This window comes from Hydractinia symbiolongicarpus, chromosome 4 (assembly GCF_029227915.1).
Source record: "Hydractinia symbiolongicarpus strain clone_291-10 chromosome 4, HSymV2.1, whole genome shotgun sequence".
NCBI classification, from domain to species: Eukaryota; Metazoa; Cnidaria; class Hydrozoa; order Anthoathecata; family Hydractiniidae; genus Hydractinia; species Hydractinia symbiolongicarpus.
In genome coordinates this window covers 23,482,472-23,503,587 of record NC_079878.1, presented here as the reverse complement: position 1 = coordinate 23,503,587, position 21,116 = coordinate 23,482,472, and the positions used below count along the sequence as shown (strand labels likewise).

Below are 21,116 nucleotides of genomic sequence, written 5' to 3'. Positions count from 1 at the left end.
TTGTAGCTAAACAGGTAAAGCAAATCAAATAGGCGTAGCGTTATATTGTACGAAGCTATAACCTTCAGTACAGTATTGCGGTTTCAAGCTTACTAGCCCGTGAAATAAAGAAGCCATGCGTTTAATTAACGTAAATAATTTGAAAGCTTTGAAATATGTTTTTGTTAAAATTTTGATATAGATATGTAAAAGGTATGTATGTGTTTCTGTTGTTTAGAAGACTGAACAAGATGTTGAAAAAATTGGTTAGAGAGTCTTGTGGTCTTATGTTTTGTTAAAGATCTGTTTTATTTGTACCTTTCTTTGTGGCTTTTCAATAATAAATATTACAACTTGTAGAACAATTGATAAACATTTATAATTTGGTAAAACCTGTTTAAAATCCATCGTTCTCCAAAGAACATATAAACTGGTATCATTGATGTAAAATGTCTTTGCTCAAGTTTCATGTGAAGTTTTTTCCCCACAAAGTGTAGTTGTTTGATGATTTAGGATACTTAACAACAAAGGGGTGATTTTTACACCAGTTTGCAGTCTCAGATCTTTTAATGTTAAAACTGTTCTGATATTCTCTTAGCATATTGCTAAGAAAATATCAGGATGTGATTTTTCACCCACAGCTTAAGAATATTCATGTTTAAACTAAATGCATTCAATACATTGCAACTTTTATTATTAAAATCAAAATGACTATTAATTCTTTGTCACAACATTATTAACTTACAAATATTTTTTTATATTAGACCATAGTTTCTGATGACTATCAGTGAAATTATTATTTTGAAGAAAAAGACAAACTTTTTTAGTTTGCAAGACATGTTTCGTCTTGAACGTCAAGACATCTTCAGTTAATTAAAAAAATATGTACAAGTCTGTTTCATATAAGCTTTTATTACATCAAATAGCATTTGTTACTATAGCAAAAATTAAAAAAATTACAATATAAAATAAAAAGATTATTTATGTAAAATAAGTAGGTATCCCAAGGGTAAAAACAAAATTCAAAAAAATAAAATGGAAGGAAGGATATTTATTAAAAATTGAAATAAGCTATTTCTAAGAACCAATAAATTTATTATTAGCTTTAGCCTTGGTGTTCTTATTTCCTTTATATGTTCAACCTAAAAATTTTCTTAGTTCGATTTCATATTTCTAAGCATTTTTTATATATATTTCAGTTGATTATGCAAAACATTCTCATTTGTTGTATTTTAAGGTGATAAGAAAAGGCCAGTGAAATGTTAGCCTTTTCCATAGTTCTTATTTTGTTTTATTTGTTGGTCATTTCCAACTTAATTTTTCTTAGAAAATTGTTCTGATAAAAAAGGTGTATTGATCTTTTTTTAATTTTCCGTTCTGTTGTTATTTTAGATTTGCGAATTGTCAGAGACTTTGCTTCTTAGTCATTTTCGTTTAAGTTTTTGAACCTTTTATTGCATGCTGCAGCTTTTTAATTGATATCAGAAATGACCATACAATATAAAAACACATGTGTGGTTTTAACGCAATTTCTCAATTTTTTTGCAATACTTGATTTAACAACCAAAGAAACTTACTTTCATACTTTCTTTCATTCATTGTTTCATTTCTATAAAAAATAGCAATTCAATTTCCATTCTTTTATGTTAGGTTTTCGCAATTTTTGTCATTCTTGATACGAAGAGTCTCTTCGAAGAAGCTGATTGGAAAAAAAGTCGACAATAAACGTATACCTTGCGTAGATTAATTTTTGCAAATGCCGAGCGCGAAAAAATTTTCCTGGATTACTTTTTGCAAATGAGCTTATTTTAAAAATTTCGCGTAGATAGATTTTCACGAAGGAAGAATAACTAACATGAAGAGGAAACAGACAAAAAAAATTTCAGTTTAATTCATTCGTTTGTAACGTCGATAGTCTTTTAAACGAGATTCTAAAGTTTGAGTGGATTAATTTTCGCAAAATCTCGAAATTGCGAAAATTATTCCGCGTATTGTAAGTTCTATAACGACATTTGTGTGTTAGAACGGACTTTACTTCGAAAATGTGACAAGTAGAATGCATACACTTTAAAACAACTTCTGGTAAAAAGAAAAATAATAATCTAATATACTCCAAATTAGCTTCTGATGAATTATTTTTATTTTTTTTTAAATCTTAAGGAAAGTAATTGTTCGCATAAAATTTTAAGTCAAAGCGTTATTTGGTCATAATGTTTTATTTAACAAAACATCTTAACAGAAAAAGCTGGTTGCCTAAACTTTCTAGGCCAAAATATAATGACTTTTTCGGCTGCAGCAAAGAAAAAATGAACACGTCTGCTTTGCTTGTTGCAGACAGACAGACAGACACACAGAGTCTAGGAATTATTATAGAGTTTAGTCAATAAGGACCGTAAAAATCCATTAAGGCAGGATAAAATAGAAAAATATAGGTTGTTTTGTTGCATCAGCAGTGCTTATACAAAATATCATTATTTTTTCAACAGTTGTCTGTAATGTGTAGAGCTTAACCCTGTTCGGTTTGGAGAAGGGAGGGGGTGGACTCCGCCCCGACTGAGGTTTTTTTTCAATAACTCCTTAATATTTTGCATAGCTATGATACTTCTGACTTTCTATATTTGTCTATCAGTCACCTGCATGTCAAATTTTTAAGTCTCATACCTTTCAGAGGCTTCGGTATTGGCTATTACTCAAAACCACCCAAGAAAATCTCTGTGAAACCCTTATAATGGTGAAAATATAATAACTTTCGATAGGATTATCCCTAGAACTTGAAACTTACAACATAACTTTGTTTCATCAAAAAGAATCATTTTCAAAAAAAATCGAAAAAACACGAATACTTAAGCATTTTTTGGCAACTTTTCATGCGATCTATATAAAAACCGGAAAATATGTTAAATAACTTTTATTTAGCTTTTAGAAACTTCAAACAGAATGTAACAATTCGCTCTAGAACTAAAGTAATCAAATTTTAAGCAGATAGCGACATTTTGAACAAATTTCAAACTTTTAATGACGTCACAGAAAATGTACTGACCTAAGCAAAAATTTATTGCTGCCATTTTGTTCCTTTAGTGACGTACTATAAGTGTGCAAAGTTTGATTCAATTTGAACAAGCCTATGAATAGTTATCGAGGGGGGAGCGGTCCCCTCCCCGCCCCCTTTCCCCGGTCATAATATGTTCGAAAAACCCTGAACCAAATAGGGTTAAAACACTGATGAAACAACCAAATTAGCAAGCGCAAAGCTACCTAAACTAGCATAAAAAATTTTTTGATACAGATTTTTGAGCTAACTGCTACTGTACAGTGAATGAAATAATTCTGCTCTGATTGGGAATGTCCCATCACATAGCTACGATCGTCCACAAAATATGTTGGCTCTGGCAGTTGTAGATCAAAAACCAAACAAAACAAAAAAAATTAGCACAATTAGCAAAAAGACATAGCTAGCTACATATTCTACAGATGGTACTTTCTGTCTCCGCTTATGGTCAATGTGTTTTTAGAGGTTGATGTGCTCACCTGTAATCGTTTACACTGCTCACCTTTCCATGTGGAATGACATATTTTTGTGGAGAATTGTCGCTAGCTATATTGTGGGCACGTCACAAAGCACCCGAAATAGTAGATATTGCCTTGTCGTAGGTCCGGAACCAGTTCAGGTCAAGTGACAGAAACAAAAATTATTTCTATGTCGGGAAACTTCTACATCCACATCTCCGTTTTCTTTTAATAAAACTTTTAAATTCTAACGAGCGGATCTCCTGCAATAATCAACACGTACTGAAAACCTTAAAATATATAATATTCATTTTTTTTAAGTTTAATAAGAAGAACTTTTAGAAAAGCGAAAAAAATTCTGATCAGGAAATCTCATAATTTCTACACCAGGAAATAATTTTCTGGTATCATTTAGCCTTTTGTAGCAGTTTTTATGCATCAGGTCCAGAATAAAATGTCTCACTGGCCCATGGAATATTGCGGTTTTGGTATTACAGAAGCCCCTGCAAATATCTTCTCAAATCACACCTTTTTCGCTCTTGCAAAAATGGTTTGATTTGAGGTAAAAATTTGTAGGTAAAAATTGTCTGTATCTTGTATGAACAGAGTCACAACTTTAATTTGTTCTTTGCTGATGTCGCCAAAATCGGAGTACTCACAGAAATAAATGATGATATTCGTTGATTGTATATTTTGTCAAGAACTGTAGAGCTCTAAGATTTATTCTTTGTGTTTTTAGTGCATGTTGAAAGTACAATTCTCGAGGAATATAAGCATATAAAATTGAATCTGGAGGAGAAGTGCTTCCTTATTAGTCATGATTAAAAAAGAGTAAGAAAAGATTGTATATGAAAATGGCCACCTATTGGCGTTTAGACATTTCATCGCACACTGTGGAAAAGCTACTTTACAGTGTGCCAAAGAGAACTTATCATAATGGATTTCAATTTTGCTGTGTGCTTTACAAATAACTGTGGAAAAGCTACTTTACAGTGTGCCAAAGAGAACTTATCATAATGGATTTCAATTTTGCTGTGTGCTTTACAAATAACTTTGTTAAAAGTTTTTTGTGATTGATTGTGTAATGTATAAGCTTGATTGATTGATTGATTGATTGTGTAAGCTGATTTTGCCTAATTCACGTTATGCATGTTATTTATGCAAACATTCATTGCAATTTACACTGTACAATGTGCCAAAAGAGCTAACGGATTTTAGTTTCACCTAGGTAACATGCTAAGAAGGCTAATTGTGTCCAATTCAAGTATGTGTTGTAAACTGTATAAAGATAGTGGTCTGTACAAAGTTGGGCACATTTTGGTCATTTATACATATTTTGATTTGTTCTTTGCTGATGTCGTTAATATTGAAGTACTCACAGAAACAAATTATACTAAATTCCCTGGCTGTTAACGGTAAAATGGCATTCGTTTGAATTTGGAGTTTGCTCTGAGACATTCGTAAAAAAATTTTGAGGTCCTTAAATTTGAATTTAATGTAAAGTTATGACTACAATGTGCAATTGTAAAATTATGCATCCATTCATGCCCTGCTGGTCTAATGGCTATGACACTCTTGCAAAGGAGAGATCCAGGTTCAAATCCTGGACAGGGCAAGGAAAAACATTATTATCTAGCACCCATAGCTAGCTATATATTTGATGAAAGAGAAAACTGCATACAACTCTATTTCTCATAGCACGCAGTCGCACACTTTCATTCACAGAATATAAAAATACTAGTCGATAAAGGCTCGTGGAAAAAATCCACTTACGCAGGATAACAATGGAAAAGACGTTTGATGACGTCAGCAACCCAGCAATAAGAAAAAAGATTAGAAACTTATTTTCACATTGCCCTCATTGTGTAGAGCTTAAAGCGCCGATCAATAAAATGTATGTGATCATGTGTTTTTGATAAACGGTTATAAGATATAAGGTTTAAAAATTTTGCTGACGTCAGCAAGGTCCCGCCAAAACACGATCTGGGAACGTGGTTTGCGATATAGATAAGGTATAAAGGTAGCTAAAAATCACAAATAATAAACATGTAAGGTAAAGTATTTTGAACTCATAAAAGAAAGTACCTTGTGGTCCCTACAACTTAGAAGCTAAAACATTAAAGTAGACATATTTAAAATTTTATATGGTGAAACAGGTAGCAAAAACCAACTAAATTTTAAAAATATATAAAAATTTAAATTAGGAAAAAAGAAGTTGGAAGAACTATAAAGGGGACTTCGATATATTGCTCGCCTGTTTACATGAAGTAATAAAGTTTACCTGCACGGGGTTATTACTTATGTTCTTGATTCGGTGTCACTACTCTCCAGTGGAGGATTCGAAGTATCGTATGTAGAGAAGGATGTTGTGTGGGTAAAGGGATGACCCAAGAAACAATGGCTTTATCAGACGCACAGGCCTTGTTTCTTATACCGCTTTCTGTTTGAGTAGTGAAATTGATTCATGATAGAATCAAAACTACCCGACCTGGCGTAAGCGGTCGGTCATTATACAGGGTCTGTTTATAACGAAAGGGTTACCTCTATATAATTTCTTTCTCGGTTTGTTTGTTGGCCATGCTTAACAGATTTGGTTAGTGATTGATAACAAACCACGTGCGATTATTAGCGATGTGAAAAAGGAAAGGGAAAAAATGTGCTGTGTTGTTGCTAAAGAAGACTAAGTCACGTGATTTCATGGGTAAATATAATTGGTAGATGAAAGTCACCTGTAATGGTGAGATTTTATTTAGTTGAGAGCACCACTGCGCCTCAGGTAAGTGACGTAATGTACAGTTGGTGAGTAGCAAATGTAAACAAGGCAGAGGGACCGTGCTGAAGACGTAAAACATGCGCGCCTAGGGGTAATCTGGATGAATAGAAAACTAGGCTAACGAACGAGCTAGCGTGTATGTACAGTGCAATCAGTTGGTGAAATGTTCACAGGGGTAGAGTCTTGACTATAAAGGGGTAAAGGAAATGCTAAAGCTACTCATATACCCTTCCCTCTCGTGTATACGGACTCTCGAAACGCGGGTACACTGCAGAGCTGGGTGTATTTGCTGGAGTAAAACATTTGGCAAACGCACATGGGGTTGTTGAGCTACGCGGCGAGTAGGATCTGTTCGCCAAATGCGCAAGATAGAGAAAACTAAATTTAAAATAGCCCAAGGAGCAATTCTAAAGCCGAAAATACGACTGAAAACACAAGGAGGTGATAGCGAAAATGAATGAAATAACAGAAGTTGTATAGACAGTCTTGTTATATAAGACAAGGTATAATATGTATTAAGCATAACATGTTAATTCGCTACAAAAGAATAATATTCATTTTATTTGATCTGCACCACGTGGTAGTGGTGATTGGTTTTGTTTCTATGTAGGTAGGTTACTTCGGTAAAACATCCACAGTGATTATATCGTTTTAGTATGAAAATAACAGTATCGCTGTTCCCCAGGAGTTTAAAATTGTTTTTTCGTATTGCAGTGGGTTACGTCAGTAAAATTTCAACAGTGGTTGCGCTTAGCTTAGCTGCATTGTCGTTTTAGTACAAAAAATCGCCATATCGCTATTTCTCAGGTGATTCGCAATGGGTGTTTCGTATTGTTGTCTAACCCAGCGTCATAACAACTTATTTGATACTGGTCTAGCAAAACAAACGTCAATTTCGAACAGTAGGTGATTGGATTTACAATATTCCGCCATTATTATTTCGTTACTGTTTATTTCGCCGTTATTGTTACGACATTGTTTATTTTTACGAACATGATAGTAGGTTTTTTACATCACAATTTCTAATTCGAATAATAACGAAGATGTATGTGCGAATGTCGAAGGATCCTAAATGGGGGCCTAAAAAGAGAGAGAGAGGGAGGGATGTTCCTCATTGAAGATATGGTAACCCATCTGTTCTAGCATGATAACTAATTATGTAAATACAAAGGGATTGGTAGGTGGTTCGTGTTATAGGAAATAACATTCTTGAAAATTTTGAGTTTGTGATTGTTAGTGAGATCCAGATAATCTTACAGTCGGGAGCTTATACAACCCTTGCCTTGACAAGTAAATCCTTGATATTCTTATGTCGCATAGTTGCAATAATGGGAGAGCCAGGCCAGATTTTATTGAGTTCTTGGTCATTCTCTATAAGATGCCAATGTTTATAAATAATATTTTTGATTGTAGCATTGTCCTTGGAATAGTGTGAGGAAAAATTGATCTCTTTGATTATTATCTGTTTTAGGTGTATGGTGATAGAGTACACCCTTTTGTGATAAGTCTCTAATTTTTTTCATGTTTTCTTGTAATAGTTTTTTGGGGTATCCTCGGTTTGTAAGGACCCATTTCAAATTGCTTAATGCTTTTTTGAGCATATCATCCTTGGTAATAAGCATTTTGTGTCTTAGGGATTGGAGTATATAATGGAGGATTTCATAAATGTTGGATGGAAGGAGTTGTAGTCGAGCTTTATTCTAGTTTATACACCAAATCTGTGGGTTTGGTGTATAAACTAGAATAAAGCCTTCGATCTTTTCCTACATGTATGTAGGTTTCCAAAAAATTTTATTCCTAGATATGGGGGTGAAGTGAATTAATTTTTTTAAAAAGTTTTTGTAACATTCTTCTGTGTCAGTATATATGAATGAAACGTCATCAATACAACGTTTCCAAAGCAGAACAGCTGTGGTAAGGGGAAGTATTTTAGTACTTTTATGGTGGCCCATGTAAATACACAAGTAAGGGGGTGCACATTTAGAGCCCATGGCTGTGCCATGGATTTGTTGGTAATAATTATCCATGAAGTTAAAACAGTTATGTTTTAGGACAAAGTCCATCATTATTTTAATAGTGTTTAAAGGAGGAGATTCTGGGGGAAGGATGTCTTTATTCTTTGATAGAGTTCCTAGTAAAACTTCGATGCCTTTGTTCGTATCCTTACGGAATACGGTTAGACCATATGGTGCAATCTCTATATCCAAAAAATGTCGAACCTCATTTTTAAACGTAGATATGAATCAAAACTGTTGGTCATACTGTGTATTTTCCCAATATCTGAAGGTTTGACATCAACAAGGTGTCCCATTGAGCTACCCATACTGACTCCATCAGTTTGTTCATACAGCTGATCATTGCAAGAAAAAAACACAGTTTTTGTGAAGATCCTTGATGAGCTTTTCCAAAGTGAACTTTTTTAGATCTGGTTCGAGCAGTTTTTTGTTTTAAAAAAAGATTTGATAGAAATTTATCAACATGATAATGAGTGGATCCTGTTGTGTCATTATTGGGTCTAAACTTTGGTCATCCTATAAAGGCTTTATGTGTTTTGGGAAGCCCATGGGAACAAGCAGGTTTTGCATGCTTAGGACGCATTGATTTATACTGAGCTTTAACAATCTCGTTACGTTTGAGGAGTGTTAATAGATAACTTTGTAGTGATTTCAATCTTGAAAATGTGGGATCTGCATTGATTTTCTTGAACTTATTTTCATCATCAAACAACTTTGTAAGAGAAAATTGGTACTCATGCGTGTCGATAAGAACAATAAATACCTTGACCCTTATCGGGTTTAAGTATAGCGAGATCGCGTTTCAGGTTTTTGATGAGCCTTATACTTTGACTGTCCTTAAATATTTTTTTGTTGTCCACATCAAGTAGAATAAATGCGAAAGCATGAATAGGATTCTTAGCTCTATTTATTAAACGGGGGTCATCTTTTAGAATTTTGGACTTACAAAGCTGAGGCCAGACATCTTCTGCAGTAGCAAAAGTTTCAATCTCATTTGTTTGGTAGCTAGACCATGATTTAAACCATAACGTAACAAAGAATACTCTACATTTGTCAAAGTACGCACTATGAAAGGTTTGTTATACGCTGTTGTACGAAATATAGCTTTTTATAAAAGTTTTTTTTCATCTCGTTGCTTTGAATATCGAGTACAGATGAATTTATTCGGACTAAGTTTTTTATTATATTGGTTAAAAATATCAGCTGGTTATGGTTTATGTAGAGACAAAATGTATAAGGTTAAAAAGGTAAAAAAGAAACCATCGAAATTGTTACCATTACACACGCCTTGTAAACATTTTTCTAAGTACTACTGGAAATTCATGTTGTTCTCTTTAAGGAATGGGCCACAATGTGCAGGGAGATATGTGTTAAAAATGCATTACTAAAATATTACAGTCTCTTAGTATTTGTACGTTTGTTTCATGTTAGTCTGACGGCATGATCACGCATTTTTCAATCTCTTAATGTTTCGTAGGTAACGACCACAGGAAACACAGAGAAGAGCATTCAAGAAATACGAAACTAATAAATATTTGTAAGTAAAGCAAACTAAAATTTATTCTAAAAACAACTAACATTCCGTAAAAATGATGTCTTAATATTCAAAACCATACAGTATTTGTTCATAGCTTAAATCTTTTCTCAAGTTCTAAAATGTCGTTTAGACGGTGTTTCGTGTCTGAACGAAATGATTTACTTGAAATAAGATTTCAAACCACAATGAAGTTTCTTCATGTTTTGTTTACATGTAGACTTTGACGGGGTTGTGTTCATTTTCACCGAAACAAAATAAATTTATTTCTGTCTGAAATCGGTGAATTAACAAGAGTCTGATGAATGAAGATTTCAATTGTCCTGTCATGAAAAGACATTTTTTGTAATATTTTTAAAATATGCTTAGCGAATTGGACTTCGAATTCGCCGGCGGAATGTATCTCAGCATGCACAGTGTCTCTTGTTTTGATTTTGCATGGAAAAATTCGCTTCACTGTACAATAAAAAGAGTTTCTACTTTTTAGCGGCAAAATATATCACTGTACCCAATCAGAACCAATCTTCAGTGTTTCTTCTTAGAAAAACTCAACACTGGAAAGAATTCAAAATAACTGCCTTGTTTTTAGTACCCGTGTGCTTACCTTCAAATTCGCCACATGTTTTTTTCCCCGCCCCGTAATGCTAAATCCACACTAAAAAAGGTTATGCGTAGCGGCGCGTTTTTCCCACGCAGAGTAGCCGCTAATGATGCATACTCCGCTTCGGTTTGCCGCAGCGCAGAAACACCTGTTTCAAATAATATTACAAAAATAAATCAAAATATTTTGAAATTTAATGTGACCAAAAAAATGCAAATGTCATGCGTTTTCAGTGTAAATATAGCTTAACGTAAACATTACAATGTGGTGACGTAGACCACACGTACAGTTTATATAACAATTATGTTCATTTACTCGAGTGTTGTTGTCATTTGACACCCTTTGTTTTTGTTTTACCGTCCTGTAGTGTCATTTATGCCCAATATATAACTGTCTGTTACTTTTGCAAAGTGGATAGAATTTCTTTTATAAGTCTATATACATAGCCTATAAATTTGTTCTGTAAATTAGCAAACTTTGACGTAAAAGCAATATTGACCTCATCTCTTGCGTGGGTAACTAGGGACTGCCTGGGACCAATTTGGGTAAGTTTTCCAAATCTGGGTCACCGAATCCGTTTTGGAATGGATGGGCTAATGACGTCATCAAAAAACCTTGAAACCCTAATATCTCTACATCTGTTTGTCAAAAGTACACGATCCTATATATTTTCTTGATCAGCGTTTCAAGATCTATCGATGAACGCAACAGGCATACAAAATTCTGAAAAAAATTTTTGTGTTTTGACAGGTCTCTGCTGACGTCAGCAAAATTTAAATGACGGTTGCTTTTTTCTGCAACAGGTATATTAATTTAAAAGAAAAAACATTTTGGGATTAACCGGGCCCTTGCTGATGTCAGCAAAATTCTTTAACTGTGTTATATCATTAACAGTTCATCAAAAGCAGATCATCATATACATTTTCTTGATGAGCAGTTTAAGCTCTATACAATAGAGGCAACGTAAAAACAAGATTCTATTTTCTTTATTTTTTCAAATAACGCTTTTTATTTTTTCAAATGACGCTTCTTTTTCATTTTTATCCTGCTTTAGTGGATTTTTCCACGGGCTTCGTGAAACGCTGATCAAGAAAATGTATAGGATTATGTACTTTTGACAAACGGTTGCAGAGATATTAGGGTTAAAAGATTTTTTGATGACGTCATCAACCCGTCCATTCCGAAACGGATTTGGTGACCCTGGTCCGGGAAACTTACCCAAATTGGTCCTAGGTGGTCCCTAGTTACCCAAGCGGTGAAAAATCATTGACGTCATTACCTTGTTTCCAAGTTATTTAGCATCAACCTTTTAAGTGCACTGGAATGGCTTGATTGATTTAATATAGGATATTGACGTTAAAGTATGAGATTTGGACCAAGCTACGGACCTTGACGTTGCGAAGCGAGCTACATAACCACTAGGCCACCCGCATATAGTCACGGTAGCGAAGTTCTAAAAAGTCTTTAAATAAGCTTTCCAAAGAAAATTTGTTTTTTGCGAAGTTGGTGTACATTTTAATCCATAGGTTTATGGGTTTTATGCCACATAAAAGTAACTACAAAGTTTGGACCATTGTTACGTAATCTTATGTCAAGCCAGTCTATAAAATGTAACGACGAGTGTGGAGTGTAGATTTTTTATTTGTAGACTTAAAACGATAGATAGATGTGCATAAATGGCTTTTTTGTTTTAGCTAGCTATTAAGGCTATTAAGGCTTAAGGCTATTATGAAACACTATTTTCGTGGCGGGAGGACAAGCGACACTTGAGCTTGATAAACCTTCACTTCTGACACACAAGGACAAGGAAAAGATAAAAAAAGTGAAAAAAGGACTCAGTCAATTATCTTTGATTCATGAACGGATAGCAATCTGAAGATACTTACTGATAATAAAGTCCAATCAAAATTGTTTTGAGTAAATATCAGTATTAAATATTTTTTATTTTTTCTTATCAGGTCATGAATTGACACACAATCTTTTATAACGTCAGAAGTGAAGATTAAGTGTTAAGACGGTTAACAACGTTATTTTCCTTCCCTATCATTCCTTTAGTACGTTTTCCATATGTACAACAGTGAAAAAATTCAAGTCTACAATAACAATTACTATCTTTTAATCTACTATAGCATTCACTGCTAGTAAAAGTCACTCCACTCTTAAAGTTTAGCAGATATTTTACCCCATCCGAGTACTTAAAACTCGACGATGCAGCCAGCCAAAATTGCGAGTTTAGTTTTTCTGTTATTTTGCTTACGAAAACGTTTTGTATTCACGCGAATATATCTTGAAGATAGCCAGCATCAAACGTTTCAAACAAATATTACATACGGGACGCTAGGTTCCGAGCTATGTTGGTGCCAAATGATTGGACTAGTTCATTTTTCCTGGGAATACTCATCGAATATCGTACATACATAGAAACCTACATACGTCGTGACAATACTCAAAAATTGTTCATTTTTACAATTCAGGCGGTTCTAAAAAATTAATAAAAGCTTTTTTTTCCTCAGAAAGACTTATTGGTTTAGGGAAATAAAGTACAGACATAAGAATCTGGCATACATCAGAGACAATACACACTTGTAAAAAAACGAATAAAACAAAAACTATAAATTGCATTTCTGAGGTTCCCACAACTTTATAAGCTATATCGCGGTAGGGCAAGTTGGACTTTAAACCCTCCGTTTCCAGTAGCGAAGCATACAAAAAGTGCTAAAAAGAAAAGGGTATTTAAAGCGATTAATCACCTAACGTGGCACGTTTTTGTTTACTTATGACTGACTCGCCACAGAAAGTAGAACAAAAAAACTTATTATCAAGTTTTTTGTTTTTTCTTTAATTACGATAGTCAAATATCTGCGTTTAGATCTTCTTATAAGTTTCCAAAAACCACGTAGTTAAATCATTAAGTTAGATCCGGAAATCTTGTACAAATGCTGTTATAAAAACTACGCGACAAGCGAGCATATTTAAACGTGATGTCAAAAATATTTTTTTCACCATAACCGCAGGAGCTTCTTTTTATAAATCACCCTCCTTCGGATTGTGTTTGAAAAAAGGATTTTCTTTGTCCAGGTTTAGAACAAGATATATTATAGATATATAATCTCTGTTTTTACTTTTTTGTGCTTGTTTTCTCTTTTTTATTTGGTTGCTTCGTTTTTGTTGTTGGAGAATTTGTCTGGCGTTACTTAGACAACTTTGGGTACAAAAGTAGTAGAAAAACAAAAGAAAAATGGTAAAGATTTTAATTTTGTTCTAAAGTGCACAGCGATTAGCCTAATACTTATCCTGTTGAACGAAAGGGTGTGAAACAAAATAGTTGACTGGACACAGAAGCCAAATGTAATGGAAACAAATATAAAAAATTTCGTTCATTTGGCGATAATAGGAATAAATTAAAATGAAGAAAAATAGAATGAAAAGCGAAAGATAGCAAAACCAAAATCAAAAGTAGAATGAATGGATACTTTCAATAAAAGAAATTCGTCGAACAGCTTAGAACCGAACTATTTTCATTGTTTATTAAATGAAAATTGGTTTGAATATGAAAGTAGATTAAGTGACTTATCCAACCGAAGAGCCTTAATGACTATTTCCGAAACATAGTCAAAATTAATTAGGAAAAGAAAAGTTGATTTCAAAATCAAAAGTAAAACCAATGGCGCAGCCAACCAAAAGACATTTATCAAGCAAGTTTACCTAAGCCGACATTCTTTTAGGCCTTGCAAAGCCAGAGGGTACATAAAAGCCTGCCCCAACATATCTCCTCTCCAGGGGATATGTTAGGGCATATATTTTGAATGAAGGGCAATATTTTGAATGAAAGATGAGGTACTACATTCTAGCTTCGTATTTAAATCACGTAGACAAATATCTGTGTGCTCAGATTGGATGAAGGATTTCACTATGGGGAGTTTGCGTATGACGAGTTTGCGTATGACGAGTTTGCGTATGACGAGTTTGCGTATGGCGAGTTTGTGTATGACGAGTTTGCGTATGGCGAATTTGTGTATGACGAGTTTGCGTATGACGAGTTTGCGTATGACGAGTTTGCGTATGACGAGTTTGTGTATGACGAGTTTGCGTATGACGAGTTTGCGTATGGCAACTTTTCATTCTTTGGAGATAAATTTTTGGTAACACTTTAATAGAAGAACAATACCTGCTTTGCTTCACACGGAATAACCTGCTTAGTGGGAAGTTGACTTAATACATAGCAAAAAGATTTTTTTAATACACTGTAGCTCAACAGAAAACCACTTAACTAAGAGTCTTCGCAGGCGAGTAAAAATGTTTAAAAAAGTAACAAAATTTTGGTACTCTTTTGTGGTTAATTGTAGGGGGGGGGGGGGGGGGTCGAATAAGCAGGGGGGTGGGTATTCCGGGGAAAATGTCTTAAAGTGGGGGGTCATAATATAATGACCTAAGGGGGTATTACGAAATTTTCTGTAAAATGGAGGGAGGGGGGGGGGGGGGATAAAACGACTAACTTTAAATAAACTAACACTAGTGAAACAACTAAAATAAAGATAACAATGCTTTTGACATTTTCAAGGAATAAATTGTGCTGACATTTTGTTGCTATTTGTTATTTTTAACCTGTAAATAGTATTTGTTCTTGAGATTTGTTTCAAAAGTGAGTTGTGTTTTAATTATTAAAAAAAATGGTGCTTTATGATATCCAAGAAACCTATTATGGGGGGGGGGGGGGGGTGATAATGAAATGAGGATGTGGATCTCATTCTCAAATTTCCAAAAAATGGGTGGGGGGTCATTATGAAATGATTTCAGGGGTGAAAAATTCGACAAAGTGCAAGTTGATCCCCCCTACAATTAAGCACAAAAGAGTAGGTTTCAGAAGTTATTTTAAAAGTTCTTAGCCCGAATGGGGTCGAAATTAACAAAAAAAAAATGGATTTTTAAATCAAAAGTAAAACAAATGACGCAGTCAAAGCTGAGATTCGTCAAACAGCTTGAAATTAAAACTGTCTCTAAATAAAACGATAATTGGCTTCTTCAAGATCTTAATGAGGGAAGGAATGAAAGTGAGACAACGAACAAAACTTTATCGATAAGACAACCAATATCAATGTCAGACTAAAATTTAGACTGAAATATTTAATCTCACATTGCCGTCTGAGTTATAAATTTAGCTCGAGGAAAGTTCCTAAACCTCGAGGCATGGTAAAGATGTAATAAAATTTTGCATCCATTTTAAAGTAATTTTGAAGTGTTGCTTCAAATTTATTGCGCCATATTTTAGAACAACTTCAGAGCAGCTTAAATTTTCAGATAAAAGTATTTGCTGATCCTGTGCACTGTGTTTTATGTGCAAACCTAACACGACACTTTTAACGAAACCCATAATGCGAAAATTAAAACATTAGTCTCAAGTCCGATTCAAATAAACTGATAATATTTTTTTACTTTTGTTGATCAAACTGAGCTTTGTACGATCGCTGCAAGTTCTATTGGAAGCAATGAAAATAGTACCACCGAACCAATTACTCCTTAACCTTAAATTTTTATATGCAATTCTGTAGCAAGACACCAATTCGGTTCGAGTTTAGCAAACAATTGAGTTACAGGGAGGTCATTAAACATATGGAACGTTTCAAATATCAGTTGAAGTTAAACAATGCAATGTTAGCTTCGGAATTACTCCAATCATCACCAGGTAAAATCTAATACACTTTTGAAAAACAAAAAACATGAAAGTCACACGTATCAGCCATCATGGTAAGTTAAAGTCAGATGAACTTTACTTAGGTATCTAGAGATTAGCTTTGAGACACGCGTCAGATTAGTAATTTTTTTTTCGTAGAAAGAAGCTCACTAATACAATGACGTCACTAAAGAAAGCTTTTTACGCAATACACGAGTAAATAGAGATCTTCCAAAAAGTCTTCGTCGAAAGTAACATTGATAAAATTATACTTAACAACTAAAAGCATGTTGTTAATTTGACACTCATGAGCACATAAAAATCAACATTGGAATTGGACACCGAATTGTAGAAAGGTTATTAGAAATTACACACAGAAAGTATTTCCTCTAGCTTCAACCAAAATCCCTCAAATGGAAGATATATTTAAGATGTTTTTTCGGACAAAAAGATCAATTTGACAACATATTTCCCTTCTTACAGTGCTTACACAATTAACTGTAATAGATTATTAATTATTAGTTAGGCTCCTTTTTTAAAAAAAGTTGGCGGTGAAGCATACAAGCGCCTTTTCAAAAGGTGGCGGTACCTTGAGCATTTTCAGTAGGGGTCTCACCACAAGTTTATACCAGACCATAGTGTATGAAAGTGGAAGTATGTGTCAACAGAAAAGATTTCTCGTGTGAATCCACACTTCTTATGAAATCAATGAACGGACTTATCTGTGAATACAACCGCTCACAAAAGTTGGCGGATTAATGCACATGCAGGCGCATTTTAGTAATAAAATTAAACAAGGTCATATATTAACACAGAATTCATGCTAATATATGACCATAATATACAAACACAAGCTCCAAAGTGATCTCAATGCACAATATTACGCCGGACGGAAAGTTGAATATAGCTACACAACTATTTCCTGGAATTATTTCTTCTAAATAAAATAAGTTGATTATATGCTTCAAACGAAGGATTATTTTTAACCTAAAAAAGCAACAACAAACGAAACAGACAAAAAGTAATTCTAGTCAAAGCCATACTATGTTTCTGCTAGCTTTTTGTAAAATGTTATTGTAAATTATCTCATCCTATGACCATTCAACAACTATTATGCCTTTCCCGCCAAATTAAAAATATAACATATCTTCACGTGCCCGCAGTGCAGCCTTGAGAAGCCACTAAGAGTAAGAAAAGTATTTCTCCAAGAAATAAATAAACAACAAAATAAAACAACATAAATTATTTCTTACGCTATCACTGGTTGTTAAAATGGTAGACTATACATACCGGTTAAACGTTATTGGCTGCGATTTTTTTTAAAAAAAACGTTGATGTGTTATGAAATCTGAATTGCTCAACACATGCCAACGTACACCAAAACCTGACACACTTCATTATGTATCAAATTACAAACGTGGTCATAAGAACTTCATTGAAGTTCTATGAACGATTTAAGAAAATAAACACTCGTGTAGGTAATAAAGCGTTAACAGGGAAATACTCTTTAGACCGGAAACGGGGAAGTTCTACCTAATGGTTGTGATCTTCCATTGACGTTTAACTACCATATTTGGTATTAATTTTTGCAACAAGTGATACCAATGATTGTTTTTGTTTATTTTTATACTTAATGGGAAACTACTTTGTTGTCTCTGATGCAATTCATATTGCATTGCATCGCGCAAGAATAATACTATCCCAGGACAGAGAGGGTAATTCCTTATGACAAATGATGAAAATGTTGCTATAATAATAATGTGTTCTGAATGCCCCATAACTTATGCGCAGTTTCACCGTGTAAGAACTTAATCGTCAAAAAAACGTTAAGTTCTAACAACAATGTTGAAATGGGAACATCTGCACAAGCTGCTTCACGAAATCTGCCACGTGTAGCATCATACACCACGTTTTGTGATAGTTTAGCATGTTTTCTTCACTTTAGTCTCTTTCCCTCTTTGACAGACCGATGTGCTACTTTATCACATCAGAACGCTCAGACGTACAAAGAACAAAGAAGATATATTTCTATACAACGAATGAGGGATGCTATCTTAGGCACATTGATGTGCCCAATTCAGTCTACTCTCAAGTTTGAGATTTTAAAAAAACCTTTTTCTCACAAGTAATCAAGCTTTAAAAGCGTAGCTTAACAGAAGACTTGGTTCGAATCAACGTCCCTGGGAACTAAGTTTTACAAACATTTCATTATTTTTTTCACTCGCGTGAACGTATGACTCAATCAATCAAAGTCCATATTTTGCGAAGAAATAAGTTGTAATAATGACGTATTCGTTTTGTTTAATCACCTCTAACAATGCTTTCAGCTTGATACCAATTATCTCTTTGTACCGCACTAACAACGACTGTTATCATTTTACGCGACGTAATCGCTCAAACATTTTGTTACGTCTCTCCATCGCAGAGGTTTAGTTTGCAGAAAGTAATGTGCTTCTGATTTTTTGCGTGGGAGTGACAAGTAAGCAGATATTGAAAGTCCTTTTCTATTAATAGCTAGGAATATTTGTAGTTTCCTAGAACGAAACTAATGCCCTAACCAGCGATTCACGTGTTCATTCATCTAATTATGAACACTATAAAAAGAGAGATAAAGTATGGTTGTAACACAAATTGCAAAATACAGGAACGCAAGTTAATTTCGAGATCAAGAGTAAAAAGCAGCAGTTTGAAGTTTAAAAGGTAAGACATTTTCTCTTTGTAAGAAGGTAGCTTAAAGTAGCTAAAAATACAATTAAACCTCCACATCCATTTTTCCCAACATCAGTTAAATTATAAGTTCTGAGATCTCGTGTTACAAGCTTCAAAAAAATGGATTTTACCTTTGCATGTGATCATATGGTCACTCTATCGCCAAAGGGGAATTTATTCGAATTTTTTTCTTGGGAATTTCCAAATGAATATATTACATATAAAGTCATTGACGGAAAATTTTGTGCAGTTTTATACAAGATAAAAATGTAACACGAAGTGCAGAAAAAGCTTCGTTGTTTGAGTGTTTTTATTTGTCCTAGGATAAACATTAGACACAGTTTAATCAATTTCTTATAAAAGTATAGTTATCAGGTGACACTACATACATATAATTTTTATATATTTATATTAATTTTTATATATTTATATATATATAAATATATTCGTTTAAATGTATACACTGGAATGAATGTAATTTCTAACTTTTTTATGTTTTTAGTTTAAAGATGGGGATTATCTACAGTACAGACAAACCTAAAGTTATGAAATTTGACACTGTGGATGCTTTAACGAAGGACCAAGCATTAAAAGCTCTCATTAATCACACAAACAATCTACATGCTATTGTGTCCGCTTGTCAAGTCAAATTTTGTGAGCAAAAATTTGGCACGAAAACATACGATGTCATATTTACACCACAATGCATTCAACCAGATGAAGATTTTTTCTCAAAACATGGAAACAGTGAGAAGCCGGTGGCCCTTTGTTATTACAAAGGCGCATTTTTATCACTAGAGGATGCTATCAAAGATTTAGTTGAGCAAGAAAAACATATAAACCCACGCAGTAGTCTACTAAAACAACTTAAGAACATAGAGTGCCATCTGTCAGATCATTTGACATTTTTATCAGAAACAATTGACATTGTCCTTGAACAGAGTCCAAAACATATAAAACAAGTGCCGTCAACATATTCCAAACACATAATGGAAAGAGAGAAGTCGGCATTTCTCCAATTTGTAATGGAAAGTGGAATGGAAAACGATGTTTGTAAAAGATCGGCTCCAAATCAATGTGGAAATAACGTTGTTGGCTTTGTAACCATCAGAGATTTAGGATTATGTTTGCAAAAGTTGCGAGGGTGCGCTCTTAATTTGGATGTCTAGAGACATCAGCATCATGTATATATATTGTGAAAGCCATGTAAAGAACATCAGCTCAGAAGCGGTGGAAAATTGTAAATAAACTTCGACATAAATGTGCATTATGAAAACGTCAGCATGATCTCAATGAGAATAACATTGTTAGAGAGCTATGGATAATATCATTAATAGTATTTATTTACAAAAAACTAAAAAACAAACATTTAATATAATTAATATCTATAGACCTAGAAATAAATGTTTGTAATAATTATTAACAAGAGTACTTGTAATTCCTTTCTTGTACAATGCTCTTATTTATCTCTACTTGAAAGATAACAAATCGAAGTTAGCTATACAAGTCAAGAAAAAATACTGCGTGCGTACTAAACACAGGTATTGCACATCTGGATCCGTATTAAAAAACGGTGTAGCTATTTACAAGATGACTCTCCGCAAACGTGTATGTAGCTTATTACTACTCCTGCTTTTAGATACAAAAAATTAAAAAATTTACAATGCAATCGTGTATATTGCTAGCTAGCTACGTAACAAATTATTTTGAACCTTTGGAGCTAGCAATTTATTTTTTAAAGTTCGTTTATTAAAAGGATATTCCGTTATGCAAGGTTATACCAGCTTGATTATGGGTACATCTCTGTTTTTTTTGTGTAGTAGTTTAGCAAATAATAGTTTATTTTCCCCTTCCTGCCTAGTTCTTCGTTTACATAGTACCGCCATTTCAAAATCTTTAACTCTCATCATCACATCGCGTGACTATTAGCATTGTTAAGTTGAGTAATCTTCGCCGCAAACATTGGCACCCTGAGGCCTTTATTGCTATACACCATTGCATATTATCTTTAAAAGACTCTTCAACCCTGGGCCTTTTTCTTTACTTTGCTGTCAATCCTATCTTTCAGAATACCTTTCTTACAAGTCAATTTGAAAAGAATTAATGATAAATAAAAAAAAATTAGTTGAAAGATTTCTTCAATAACTCACTTTTAGTACTTTTTTAGATATAATTATTTATTTTCATACATTCCGTTTCTAATTGGGACATTCCGTTTTAAAAACCAGACAGAATTCATATCAGAGTTTTGCGGCAGGTTGACGCGTTTTAAAACGGAAAAACCGTTTAAAAATGGGATGTCGTGGTTGCAAACAAAACTTTGTTTT

The 21,116-nt window shown here is 33.8% G+C and overlaps 1 protein-coding gene across 2 annotated transcripts; it reads left to right on the top strand.

The window, feature by feature from the left end:
- Nucleotides 1–18,590: 18,590 nt before the first annotated feature.
- Nucleotides 18,591–20,286, top strand: LOC130641917 (uncharacterized). 2 transcript variants are annotated; one of them, XM_057448935.1, is made up of 2 exons: nucleotides 18,591–18,780; nucleotides 19,292–20,286. In XM_057448935.1, exons 1-2 carry the CDS (start codon nucleotides 18,668–18,670, stop codon nucleotides 19,956–19,958), a joined length of 780 nt encoding a protein of 259 aa, XP_057304918.1. In that variant the 5' UTR covers nucleotides 18,591–18,667; the 3' UTR covers nucleotides 19,959–20,286. The 2 variants fall into 2 exon arrangements, with proteins under 2 accessions (XP_057304918.1, XP_057304919.1); XM_057448936.1 differs by lacking the exon at nucleotides 18,591–18,780 and adding an exon at nucleotides 18,796–19,164.
- The last annotated feature ends 830 nt before the right edge of the window (nucleotides 20,287–21,116 follow it).

Coding starts and splice junctions, on each gene's coding strand:
- LOC130641917 (XM_057448935.1), top strand. CDS start 18,668: ATGAACACTATAAAAAGAGAGATAAAGTATGGTTGTAACACAAATTGC. Junction 18,781..19,291: donor AGCAGTTTGAAGTTTAAAAG/GTAAGACATTTT, acceptor TTATGTTTTTAG/TTTAAAGATGGGGATTATCT.